We start from the raw sequence: 14,438 nt of genomic DNA on the forward strand, positions 1-14,438 counted from the left end.
TTACAGTTATATAGATTATTATTTTTAAACAACTCTGGGTTAAGATGGAAAGTATCTTCAGTTGCTGGGCAGCAGGTGAGGGGCATTACCCTGCTGTCTGCCAGCTGCAGCCAGGCTGCCACAGATTAGACCAGATGCCACAGCTGTGTTATAGCATTAATCAAGTATTTGTGTTTCACATTTTAATCATTTGCAGGATATTTCTCCAGAGAATGATCGAACCTGGTTTTGATGTTGATATTTTTTGAACGTGATACTGAACACAAATTTCACTGCTTGCACATGATGGGCATTCAGAGTATTGTAGTGCACTGCATAATTTCCTCTCATCTGCAGAAAAAGAAGCAAACATTTACTTCTACAAATGATGCGAAACAGTCTTGTACACATAACACAACTAATTATTTTCAAAAGTATTACTTACAGTAGGATTCATGTAATGTGGCAAACACATTAGTCAAATATAATAACTGATACAAATTACCCTAATATGAATCTACTGTTTAATGACATATCGGTTTCAGTGTGAGAACTTAGGGATATCTTAACATCACTAAATGCTGTATCAATGTTGCAATTTGGCATCTGGTTAAGTCCAAACTTAAGCTGAGGTTCAAGAGTTTTACATATTACATAGCATTGCAGAGTATTTACAGCACTGAAACAGGCCATTTATCCCAACAGATCGCTGCTCGTGATTACGCCTCCAACCCTTCTTCATCTAACCCCATCAATGTATCCTTTTATTGCTTTCTCCCTCAAGTACTTATTTAGCTTCTCCTAAAATGCATTTCTGTCAGTTGTCTCAACTACTCCTTGTGGAGCGAGTTCCACATTCTAACTACTCTCTTGATAATTAAGTTTCTCTTTCATTCCTTATTGGATTTGTTAGTGACTATCTTATCTTTATGGCTGCTAGTTCTGGTCTACCCTGCGAGAGGAAACATCTCCTCTACGTCTACCCTATGTTATGATCCTGTAGTTTTTTTCCCCCAGGAAGAATGCGGTGTGCTTTTAAGGCTGGAAAAGGAGCAGTACTGCTTTAAGGCAACAAGCTCCAGAGACTGAGTCAAAGAATGCATTCTTGTTGCCATAGGATACAGCCAGTCAGGACCAAAGACACGAGAAACATTGTTGCTGATTAACGTTTGAAACTAGTTGAAAAACTGGCTTTTGAGACACAGTTAACAGAAATAGACAGACAGCTGGACCAGCATATACTGAAGGAAATGAGAGTGCTCTCTCAGTTTATTTAAACCCTATTTATTATACTCTCAGAATTCTGATGTCAAGCCAGATTAATTTCTTAAAAAAAAATAACCAAATTCCTTTAACTACTGAACTGTAATTGTTGAAATTCATCGCTGGAAAAGAAGAGCATCAATTCAACTGCTGAACTAGACTACGGACTGTTCCACTGTTGAAGAACCTTTTTTCCCCAATCAGACCACTGCGAGGACTTTAAGCAACCGTAGACTGTTACACGTTGGAAGAGTCCACTTCAGCAGGAGTGTAAATTTGCAAGGACACTATTTTTTCTATTTTAAATGTTGTTTATATCTTAGTAGTGTTTAAGAATTTAGTTTGTCTAATTAAACAGTTAATTTGAAACACAAACAAGAATTGCTGGAAATACTCAGCAGGTCTGGCAGCATCTATGGAGAGAGAAGCAGAGTTAACGTTTCAGGTCAGTGACCCTTCTTCAGAACTCAGTTAATTTGTTGATCTAAACACATGTGGTTTGGTTAGCTTCATTCGGGGGTTAATAGATGGTACAATTTATCTGGGTCTTTCTTTAATTTGAAACGTTTAAAATGATATGTTAGGCGATACGTGGAGGGACGGGACTGAATCAACGGTGCATTTCTCCCACCACAATGAGAATCATATATTTTGATTGGGGGCTTTGACTTGAGCGGTCAGACGTAACATCTATCAAACCCTTTCATAATCTTAAAGACGTCTTTCAGATCATCCCTTAGCCTTCTTTTTTTCTGGAGAAAAGAGCCCTAGTCTGTTTAATCTTTCCTTACAGGTATCACCTTTTAGTTCTGACATCATTCTTTCACCTAATCTAATCCTTCGATATCCTTTTAATAACATGAAGACCAAAACAGTTCATTGTACTCCAAGTGTGGTCTAACCAAGGTTCTACACAAGTTTAAAATAACTTCTCTGCTTTTCAATTATATCCCTCTAGAAATGAATCCCAGTGCTTTGTTTGCTTTTGTTTGCCTTATTAACCTACGCTATGACATAGTGATTTGTGTACCTGACCTTCAGATCCCTTGACTCCTCTACCTGACTTAAACACTTATTGTCCAAAGAATATGTGGCCTCCTTATTCTTCCTTCTAAAATGTACACCCCAAACTTACCTACATTAAAGTTCATTTGCCAACAAAAAGCCAATTCTGCAAATTTAGTCATGTCTTCCCATATTTTGTCACAGTCCTCCTCTGTAGAATTTTACACCGCCCCAGAGGGTCGGATGGTGGCGTGGGGGCGGTGTAAAATTGAGCAGGAGGCTCCGGGAAGTCTACCCACCCCGCTCCTGCCTCCAGTCAACTTTACGGCGGTCGGGCGGTTGGGGGGGGTGGGGGGTGGGTGGCGGTGGGGAGAACCGGCCCGCCCGCCTGAGGTCAATCAAAGCCTTTAAGTGGCCACCCAACGCTGTGAGGGCCTGGTCCGATGGTCCCGGCAGCAGCGAGGTTCCTTGGCGGCCCTGCCTTCGCCACTGGACGACAGGAACTGAATCTAAATATTTAAATGAATGATTGAGTTAACTTCAATAAACTTATCTGAAATCTTCCCGGCTCACTGCGATCTTTGGCGCGATGGCTGTTACTCTTCAATTCCCAGTCAGGAGAAAGCCGGCGTGACACTGGTGGGGAGTGGAGAGGAAGTATGATTTTCAGTGTGGGGCGAGGGGATGGGGTCAAATAAACGTAATGAGTGTAGGAGATGGTGGGATGGTGGCAAAGGGTGAACTTTAAACTTTGTGCAGTCTGGAGGGGGAAGGTCAGATTTAAAAGGTAAGTGTTTTGTTGGGGGAAAGGGAAAATACTTAATGTAATTGTTATTTGGGGCTGGAAAAGGGGTGTTCGAAATTTATTTGATAAATTTTGGGGGTTGGTATCTTTAAAAACTTAAATATGCTGGCAGGTCTGCTTGCCTTTTAAAAATGGCACCAACGCACACAGGCAGCTGGCGCCATAGCCGATGACAGACTCCAGGTGTTTGCGGGGGGGGCACGGGCCACCCAGGCTATTTAAATGAGCGCCGCAGGGAGATCGCAGCGGCTCTTTGGCATGCAATGCATTTTTTGAGCTTGCCGCCGAGACCGATGGCAGGCTCTAAAAATCCAACCCCACAGGTTCTGACCTTAGACATGAGTACACTATGCAGCATCTTTTAGAAATCCAAATATATTAAGTCTACTTCATAACCCTTATCTACTTTTTCTGTTACTTCTTCAAAGAACATTGGTCACGCATAGCTTTCTCTACTAAAATCCATGCTGAATAATCGTTGTTATATTTTCAGTTTCTAGATGTTGTTCGATGACATCTTTGAGTGAGGATTTCATTATCTTTCCTACCACTGCCATTAAGTTAATTGATCTATTATTTTTTTTATTTTAAAGATACAGCACTGAAATAGGCCTTTCGGCCCACCGAATCTGTGCCAACCATCAACCGCCCATTTATACTAATCCTACACTAATTCCATATTCCTACCACATCCCCACCTGTCCCTATATTTCCCTACCACCTACCTATACTAGGGGCAATTTATAATGGTCAATTTACCTATCAACCTGCAAGTCTCTGGCATGTGGGAGGAAACCGGAGCACCCGGAGGAAACCCACGCAGACACAGGGAGAACTTGCAAACTCTACACAGGCAGTACCCAGAATTGAACCCGGGTCGCTGGAGCTGTGAGGCTGCGGTGCTAACCACTGCGCCACTGTGCCACCCACTTGTCAGTCTCTGTTATTAAATATAGAAATCATAATAGCTGTCTGCCAGTCCTCTGGCACTATTCCCCTTGCTAATGAATTTTTACATATATGTAATATTGCCTCTGCTATCACTTCCTAACATCTTTTTATATGTATAGATGCAATCCATCCTGTCCAAGAGTTTTATCCTCTCTAAAATAAAAGCAAAATACTGCGGATGCTGGAAATCTGAAATAAAAACAAGAAATGCTAGAACCACTCAGCAGGTCTGGCAGCATCTGTGGAAAGAGAAGCAGAGTTAACGTTTCGGGTCAGTGACCCTTCTTCGGAACTAGCAAATATTAGAAATGTCAAAGGTTATAAGCAAGTGAGCCGGGGTTGGGGCAAGAGATAACAAAGGAGAAGGTGTAGATTGGACAAGGCCACATAGCTGACCAAGAGGTCATGGAGCAAAGGTTTGTTCAGTTTGTTCAGTTTGCTTACCCACTTTTTTTTTCATATTTGTACTTGCTGCTGTTCAATCTTCAGTCCGTTAACACCCTATCTGTACTAATGCTTTGTCTTTCAACCAACTATTAACATATTGTTTGCCTTTAAAAGAATTCAACAAATATGATACAGATGGTACTAAATGGATCAAACAGTATACTGGAGCCAATGCCATTTCCAAGAAAGAATTCACCATTGATGTAGGCTATGAACGAGTTTTGTGTCTTGAAATTTTCTTTCATCCAGAGTTTGCAAATCCTGATTTCACACTCACAGGAACATGCCGGTCCTGGATTCTAATCAACTGACGTTTGAAAGACTCTCACATGTCAGATGTTGATTTACCCTCAAACAGCCGCCCCCAATCTAAATTCTTCAGTTCCCGCCTAATATTGTTATAATTAGCCTTCCCTCAATTTAGCACCTTTACCCGAGAACTACTCCTATCCTTATCCACAAGTACCTTAAAACTTATGGAATTATGGTCACTGTTCCCAAAATGCTCCCCTACTGAGACTTCGACCACTTGACCGGGCTCATTCCCCAATACCAGGTCCAGTACGGCCCCTTCCCTAGTTGAACTATCTACATATTGTTTCAAGAAGCTCTCCTGGATGCTCCTTACAAATTCTGCCCCATCTAAGCCCCGAGCACTAAGTGAGTCCCAGTCAATATAGGGGAAGTTAAAATCACCCACCACTACAACCCTGTTACCTTTACATCTTTCCAAAATCTGTCTACATATCTGCTCCTCTACCTCCCGCTGGCTGGTGGGAGGCCTGTAATAAAACCCCCAACATCGTGACTGCACCCTTCCTATTCCCGTGCTCCACACATATTGCCTCGCTGCATGACCCCTCCGAGGTGTCCTCCCGCAGTACAGCTGTGATATTCTCCTTAACCAGTAATGCAACTCCCCCACCCCTTTTACATCCCCCTCTATCCCGCCTAAAGCTTCTAAATCCCGGAACATTTAGTGCCAATCCTGTCCTTCCCTCAACCAAGTCTCTGTAATAGCAACAACATCATAGTTCCAAGTACTAATCCAAGCTCTAAGTTCATCTGCCTTACCTGTTAAACTTCTCGCATTGAAACAAATGCACTTCAGACCACCAGTCCTGCTGTGCTCAGCAACATCTCCCTGCCTGCTCTTCCTCTTAGTCTTACTGGCCTTATTTACTAGTTCCCCCTCAGTTATTTCACCTGCTGTCCTATTGCTCTGGTTCCCAGCCCCCTGCCATACTAGTTTAAACCCTCCCGAGTGACGCTAGCAAACCTCGCAGCCAGGATATTTGTGCCCCTCCAGTTTAGATGCAACCCGTCCTTCTTGTACAGGTCTTGTATAAGTAAAGGAGCACCTTTAAGGAGGAGAGAGATGGGGAGACAAATTGGCAGGGAATTCCAGAATTTAGGGCCTAGACAGCTGAAAGTAGGAAGGTTGAGGAGCAGTGCAGGGTTGGAGTGGGGACTTTTGGGGAGCAGCGTACCTGAGAGGGGAGTATTGAAAGGAGGCATAACGATAGGAGAGAGGTTGTAAGAGGGGTAAAGAGAAAAGATAAGAAAAAGGGAAGTACAAATGATGGCATCAGATCTGGAGGAGGAGGAAAATGTTACAAAACATATAAAGCCTTTGAAAAAAATGAAATTAATTTTCATTTTTCCTTCTTTGACAAATATCTCTGTAATAGTATTTAATGGCCTGAATTTTATTCACGTGCCGCGCTTTGAACTCGGTGGTGTGCCCGCATTCATTCATCGGCCACCACCGAGCCCCCGCGATATTATGTGCGGCGGCTCATTAGCATCACTGCAACGTGCCTCACCACCCCCCCCGCCCCCCGCATATTATGTGGGGAGAGGCGGGACATCTGGCACAGTGAGGAACCTTTTGACAGCTGTGTAGCAGGTGCTGGGGCCCTATTTAAAGCACCCCAGCACGTGCTTCCTGCCAGCTGTCAAAGACATACTTACCTCACTGTTGAAGAGTGGGACTGCTGTCAATCTGGCAACAAAGCAGAAAGTGCTGGACAAACTCAGCAGGTCAGACAGCATCTGTGGAGAGAGAAGCTGCGTTAACTTTCAGGCCTGTGACCAAGCTCACAGACCTGAAAGTTAATTCTACTTCTCTCTCCACAGATGCTGCCTGACGTACTGAGTTTCCCCAGCACTTTCTGCTTTGCTGCCACATACTTACCCTGCTGTGTCCCAGTGTCCTGTAAAGTTGTGATCCTCTTCTTCCACTCAAGTGTAACATTCCTTCTTGTAGGCGTGCCGCACCTGGGTGAATAATCTTAATTTTGCACATTCCAGGATGTGAGACTTCAATGTACCATTAAAGGTAAATACACAACTGAAATAAAACCATAATTGCAGAATATTTACATACTATGGGCTTCTAATCATCTGACTGTGATAAGCCGCAGACTAATATGCATTTGGAATCTGTATTCATTTCTCTGCTAACTGTTATGTGAAAAGACATGTAACTGCCATTAAACGATCTTTGTAAAAAAACAGGAAAATATGTTCATATTCTAGTTGTATTGCCAACTATAAATATTACATCAATAACTATGATCAGTTGCTGCAGAAGCAAAGTGTTCGTCAACATGTGTCGATGTGTAATTGTTGAAAAACCATGACAACAGCATAGATTTCCTCACTAGTCCTGCAGTGGTTTTGAAACATGTGCAAGACAAACCTTGCAGCCAGAAGTTAGAGCTGATACATGGTGAAGTAACCTTTGCATTTAAAGGACCATACCAAAAGCCAAGGATGGCAGAGGAGTACTCTAGGGTGGCCCCACTGTTCAGCAATGCCTCCTTACTCACTTTCCTCCAGACTGTGTGGGCAGGGTGGGAGGTCCTTTTCCCCAGCGATGGTAAGAAGAGGCCCTCCCGCCTGAACAAGGTAGCCTGGCTGGAGATGGCAGAGCAGGTGGGTAGCCGTGGGGCCATCCTGCGTCAAAGGGTCCAATGCTGGAAGAGGATGAACGATCACTCCCCCAGCCAGCCAGGGCCCTCTAGGCCTTATGCGCACAGGGTACGACTGCTAAAGTCATCCACAGCCAATGAACAATCATATCAGTAGCCTTCCTCTAGTCAGGCAGCTAATGCAGAAGTAGCAACACTTAACAGCATCTGCAAGCATTTCTAAAAAGCATCTTGACACAAATGGGTCTGCATGGGTGACACAACATTGTAGAAAGGCTGAAATCAAAATGGTCTTCACTAACATGTGCATTGCTTTTATTGTGTGAATGAAGTGTGCCAACATGTACCGATTGTGGCTCCTCCCATTACATCATTGGCTTTTCAGAACTGCCAATGTATGGAATAACATCATTGCCATGCCAGTATGACTCATGTGTGTCTCCACGGATGCAGTAATATGGACAATGGCTCAGTATTCTGCTGCCAGTAATGGTGGAAGCAAAGATGTTGCAGGTGCGGGCTGCTTCACAACAGGTGAACGAGGGTGCTGTGTGGCTTGCAGAGCCCACGGTGGGTCCTATGGCATGGCAAACCTTTGATTAATGAGGCACTGCGGTGAATCCCTAGCTCGCTGCTCGTCCTGCATGCGGTGCTTGGATGCTCTTTGTCTTCCCATATGCCTTTCCTGCTGTAAGTCCTCAGCGTGCTCATTGTCTGAGGAGGAGTCCTGCTCATGTGTCTCTTCATCTTGCAAGGCCTCCCCTCTACTGAGTGTGTAGTACAGAGCACAGCAGACAGCAATGATGTGAGCTACCCTTTCCGGCTTATTCTGCAGGGCACCACCCTAATGCAGGCAGCAGAATCACATTTTCAGCATGCCGATTGCCTGTTTAATGGTGACTCTTGTAGCTCCGTGGCTGGCATTGTATCGCTCTTCTGTAGCAGTGGTGGAGTGACTCACTGGTATCAGGAGTAACGTATGCAATTTTTACAATTTATGTAAATGACTTATATGAAGGGACCGATGGTATGGTTGCTAAATTTGGTGATGACACAAAGATAGGTAGGAAGGCAAATTGTGAAGAGCACATAAGGAGGCTACAAAGGGATATAGATAGGTTAAGTGAGTGGGCAAAAACCTGGGAAATGGAGTATAATGTGGGAAAGTGTGAAATTGTCCATTTTGGCAGGCAGACTAAAAAGGAAGCATATTATCTAAATGGTGAGAGATTGCAAAACTCTGAGACGCAGAGGGATCTTGATGTCCTAGTGTATGAATCGCAAAAGGTTAGTATGCAGGTACAGCACGTAATTAGGAAAGCTAATAGAATGTTAACACTTATTGCGAGGGGAATTGAATACAAAAGTAGAGAGGTTATGCTTCAGCTAAACAGGGCATTGGTGAGATCACATCTGGAGTATTGTGTACAGTACTGGTCTCCTTATTTAAGGTTTACTAGACTAATACCTGGGAATGGGTGGGCTGTTTTACGAGGAAAGATTGGACAGGCTAGGCTTGTATCCACTGGAATTTAGAAGAGTAAGAGGTGGCTTGATAGAAACATATAAGATCCTGAGGGGTCTTGACAGGGTGGATGTGGAAAGTCTTGTGGGAGAGTCTAGAACTGGGGTTCCCTGTTTAAAAATAAGAGGTCGCCCATTTAAGACAGAGATGAGGAGAAATTTTTTCTCTGAGGGTTGTAAGTCTTTGGAATTCTGTTCCTCAAAAGGCAGTGGAAGCAGAGTCTTTGAATATTTTTAAGGCAGAGGTAGATAGATTCTTGATAAGCAAGGGGTGAAAGGTTATCGGGTGTAAGTGGAAATGTGGAGTAATCAGTTCAGCCATGAGCTTATTGAATGTCGGAGCAGGCTCGAGGGGCCGAGTGGCCTACTCCTGGTCCTAATTCGTATGTTCGTAAGTACGTATGCAAAGGGTAGCCCTTGTCTCCAAGAAGCCACCCCTCCATCTGAGCCATTTCAGTGAACAGCAACGGCAGCTGGGACTGGCGCAGGATGATGGATCCTCTCAAGAAGCGCATCAATGAATATAGGGTGAACCATCTCAATCTTCAAGTTACAACTCAACTTGCTTCCTTCAATTCTTCGAAGGTTCCTGACAGGGCAGAGATGGATCTTGAGCGGTACATCAGGTGCTTTCATGTAGCAACTATGCTTTCATGCATGGCATTGCCCGTCTTAGCTCCCACTAAGAATGGCACCGCATGACCACATAAAGATTGCGCAAGCTGCATCGATTGGCCCACCAGATATATAAGCTTCACACGCCTACTGTCTCTGGCACTCTCCCCACATACAGGGTGACTCAAGTGTCATTGCTCCTTCACTGACAGAGGCAGTCAATGGCACAGAGCTGCCACCCAGTACGGAGGGCAGAATCACGGTGGCTCCCTACACGTCTTCAAAGTGACACCCCTGTAATCCCCCCCCCTCCCCCCTTCCTCCCTTGCAGTATGCAGAGTGAGACCCCAGAATATCTGCACTTACCTTCACTGTCCAGTACTCCTGCTTCTAATGTCCCGTCTGGTTTTCTGTTCGTGAACGGGACGGCATGTGACGGCTGCCTGTTTAACGTAAAATCCGGAAGTGTGCATCGAGAGGTGGCGGGCTGCATAATCTGCAGAGGTAAGTACCATTTTGAATATGGTCATTGGGGTGCCGCCGCCGAGCGGCGGAGGGGCCGCACTGAGGTCCCCCTGCTGCTGGTAATATGCGGCGGGCCCTTCTCGATGTGGGGGGGTCAAGGCAGGCCTCTCGCCGCAGAATATTACTGGCCCCTGCACTGCGACCCACAGCGTCCGGGCCGGTAAAATTCATCCCAATGTTACCAAAAGTTTTACTTAAATATACGTCTTTAAATCTGAACTTTTAATCCGAGCCTCCCTCAAAGGTGCAATAAAGATTCAATCCAGGTGAAAAATGGATGCGAATGCACCAATTTAGGGGGCTCAAATAGCGTCAGAAACATGTCCAGCACTATATTGGTTTGATTATTGTGGAGGCAATTCTAAAACAGGCGTCAATCTCCTTCCATATGCTATTAAGGGGTTTTACACAGTTTTGGCTTACACTGAATGCAGCTTGTTTAAATGCAGCCTAACCAGCAGTCCTTAAAGGGATTGCTGCCACCAAAATGTATATTTTTAAAAATACTTAACTGCCTGAGGACCTAGGAGGAGCAGGAATGTTCCTGCCAGCTCCACGTTACATTTGCCAGCCTCCAAAATGTGTTCTGTTGTGCCATCTGATACTTTGTAGTCTGGCATTTGTGTGTGCATATGATCCTAAATCAAAACAGGATGCCACTTACTTCTCCATTTAGAAGTGAATACTATTAAATTGGAGGAAGTCGTGGTCGTTGCAGTATCAGCACTGAAAAAAAATCAATAGCGCCCAAAATACCCCAGAGGTGACACTGCAAGAACTTCCACGTAAATGAAATAAATGCTTATTGTGTGGGAATTAGAATGTAATGTGTAGATTTATATTGTCTTAGCATCAGAACACAAGCGCTGCACTCCAAGTATGCATCAATCTAAAACCATTGAATACCAGTGGAGAAAAAGACCCTCATTATGAAACTTTCTCCCAAATAGTACAATTACCTGTCAATCTGTTCTTTGTATGGTTTATTGCCATAGGTATTAGACCATGGGTAGGTGCTGTGTTTGTTCATTGGTTGGGTTATTGGAGCCTGCATTAGGCCAATGAAAAGCTCTTGTTTTCCCTACTGGCTTGGTTTTGCCAAAACTTTGCACTTGCCTGTTGGCACTCTAGAATAATTTCTAAGCTTTGCCATATTTTTAAACCACCAGGCCCAAATTCTTGAGAAATCACAGCTCTACATTTTCCTTATGTTACTGAATGCACACAAAAATATTTTCCCTTTTTTGAGAAAGGAAACTTCAATAATTTCCCTTGATTTAACAAATATTATCAATTCTTTTGTTAAGATTTTGCTAGTAGCAGGAAACAAGCAGTTAAACAGCAATTCAGATCAGTAACTTTATTGGGTTATTCATTAGTTTTACTTACCATTTAAGCATTTGGGAATCTCCAAGTTTCCATTGTTGCAATATCGTATTGCAGGAGGCTCAATATGAAATCCTCGAGGACAGGTAAATTCCAGACGATCTCCATGTTGCACATCTATTTTTGTCAAGAATGACCACTTCAAGAAGATTCCATTATTTCTAAAATCTTCCTTTGTTACAATACATGGTGCTAAATCAGAGAAAAGTATCAATGAATTAGCTATGCCTGGGGCTGACCTAGTTCAGTATCAATAAAAAATTAATTTCCCAAAACAAATCTGCTCACAATTTTTTTATTCCTTACCTGAAATAATATTTCCATTTTTTATAATATATTCTTTAATAGAGATATTGAAACCACATAATCAAATTTCAGTCACCAAAACGGAGGAAAAATGAAACTTAAAGGGAAAAAGCACAGGGGTACAGGGTGGTGGAGTGGATCAGATGCAGGCCTTTCACCTCTGGACAAGTGTTTAACTCCAGCTCAGACTGATGGGATAAGATCTTTTTAGTCACAGAGTTTATAAAGAAAACTCTTCAGTCTCAAAGAATGGGTGCCTTGTTATAGCAGTGGAGGACAAGGACATCCAAGGGAAGCAGAGGACACCACTCTTACAAGGAACCATCTCAATCAGGGAGTCTTCTGAAACAATGGATGGAATTTCATGCCACCCCAGCGAGCTGGATAGTGATGGGGTGGGTGGTGTAAAATGCAGCGGGAGGCTGCAGGAGGCCTTCCTGACCCACTCCCACCTCCACCCCACTTTACATAGGGCGGGTGTGGGGGGCGAAAAACGGGCCGCCCACCCCAGGCCAACCAAGGCCCTTAAGTTGCCAATTAACTGCCACGTGGGCGTCCTGGGGCCGAGAAAGGCCGCCCGGTGAGAGCTGTCGGCCTCTCTGTGCCCTGGGACCACCCACCGCTTCCCCAACCACACCCAGGACCCGAGACTCCCCCCTTCCCCCTTCCCCCCAAACGGCCACCTTTGCCTCGCTGGGGCCTGACCGATCACCCCCCGGCAAGGCAACCCAAATTTACCTGCACTCTTGGCCACCGCTCCTGGTGACGCTGCTGGGACTAAGAGTTGCTGGCCCACTGATTGGCCGGCAGGTCAATGAAGCGGGACTTCCTCCCTCAAGCGAGTGGAAGTCCCGCCTATGAACAATTAAAGCCCGGGGACCAGTAAAATGCGGGACGGATCCCCAGGCTAGGCGGAAGCGGATTTGCCACCAACTTTTACGTCAGTGGCCAGCTCCCGTCCGCCTGACGTAAAATCCAGCCCAATGCTAGTTCATGGTAGAGGCTTCTGCCTGTGGAGGCTGAAATTCACCAGAAGGCTGTGATTATCTGGAGTTTGATGAAGAACTGTAGAGATAGTCAACCATCCACATCACTGTCCTGAACTTTTATGGTACAGGAATTTTCTAGGCATCTCCATGGGCATCAAAGGATCAGCCTCTTTTCTGTCAACTGCTTCATTAAGGTTACTAGTACTCAGCAGGCACCACTTCAACAGTGACCAACAACAACAAAAACAGAAGTTTTTTTCCCTCACTTATTCAGTCTTCTTGACGATATCTTCACAGATATTCAGAGGCCCATCAACAAACAGTGACATACCTAAATAGTAAGCCTTATTCCACCAAATGGAATGTGGGTGCTGCAAAATGCCATGCATGCCAATGAACACATTCCTGAGAGCATCTTCTTTGGCCTCCTTGCCTCGAGAGACAATGGGTAAGCGCCTTGAGGTGGTCAGTGGTTTGTGAGAGCTTACATGAGTCTTATATGCTCAGGAAACTATTGTACTGCAATTATTTGAAGATGAAGAAAGGATTGGTAGATGATTTCTCAGAGAGATGGGTTATAACAATAATGAGAAATTATATTTACATTGTGCCTTTTCCAAGGAGTCATAAGGAGAAATTGACACCAAGCCAAAAAAGGAAAGATTAGGACTGAATCGCAAGAGAAGCAGAAGTCACGATGGATGCTGTCAGCATCTGTGCAGTAAGATTTTTTTCATTGCAATTGAGATTTATCTTTAACAGATCTTTATTATGATAGACTGCAAGACTGGCCATTCACAGAGAATGCAATGAATTCTAAGGCCTCCTCTCCAATGCAGTATTCAAATCTTTGACACATAGTATTTTTAAATTGCATTCGGGCAGGGTTACAGTTCAGAAGAGTGACACCATTAAGTTCTGGGAGTTGTAGTCTACCAGTACGATGTTGGTGCATTCTGCCAATGTACTACTTGGTGGAGCTTCTTCATTCAGGGCCCAAGTATCAAGGGAAAGCTAAAAAATACAGCATAATTTAGTCTTCGGATCCCAGAGAAAGGAGCAAGCCTGTTCAGTCCAACATTTAACAACTGACTTAATGGGAAAGATTGTTTTGTCAGTCTTAATTTTGTTATTTCTAGCTGTATAAAGTGGAAAACTAAAAAGTCAGTCTAAAGAAGCTGGAGACACCTTTTGAGTTATTTGATTAGTTGGTTTTGAGGTACTTGTAACTTTGGAAAACAAAAATTGAAGTCTTTGATTGTTTCAAGATGTGGGGCTGAATTTTATGCAGTTTGTAGGAGCGGGATTGGAGACATGGAGAACCAATAAATGGGGAGGGGACATGCTCGCCTGGAAATCCGACAATGTAACATTGGTTCTGGATTTTGTCAGCAGCAGGAAAGGTCCAAGGCGGATTTGCCACTACTGCGCAGAAGGACTGCAATTACAATTGCTGAACAGGTGTTTACCATGTATTGCATTGGCCTGACTTGGATTTTATGGGGTTTCCAATTTAGTGAATGGCGCCAGGGATTACATGCCTTCAGATCTCCGGCCATTTAAAGGTGGTGGCACCAAGGCGAGGCCTCAGTGCTGTGGTGGAAATGTAGCCATGTGGAGTGTTGGATGAATCCAGGAAGGGGAATGGGGATTGCAGCGGCCATTACCTGACAGCAGTGCAGTCCTCGAGGCTAGGGTGGATGCAGA

At 44.2% G+C, this 14,438-nt stretch overlaps 1 protein-coding gene across 2 annotated transcripts in view; it reads right to left on the minus strand.

The window, feature by feature from the left end:
- The window catches only part of LOC137373011 (complement factor H-like), a 621,771-nt gene that overhangs the window by 473,359 nt on the left and 133,974 nt on the right, over positions 1-14,438 (minus strand). For both annotated transcript variants that reach the window (XM_068037709.1, XM_068037708.1), the window contains exons 13-14: positions 11,440-11,628; positions 223-330 (exon numbers count right to left, since the gene is read on the minus strand). In XM_068037709.1, the coding sequence (XP_067893810.1) occupies positions 223-330; positions 11,440-11,628 (297 nt within the window). The remainder of the gene's footprint in view (positions 1-222; positions 331-11,439; positions 11,629-14,438) is intronic.

This window comes from Heterodontus francisci, chromosome 8, assembly GCF_036365525.1.
Source record: "Heterodontus francisci isolate sHetFra1 chromosome 8, sHetFra1.hap1, whole genome shotgun sequence".
NCBI classification, from domain to species: domain Eukaryota; kingdom Metazoa; phylum Chordata; class Chondrichthyes; order Heterodontiformes; family Heterodontidae; genus Heterodontus; species Heterodontus francisci.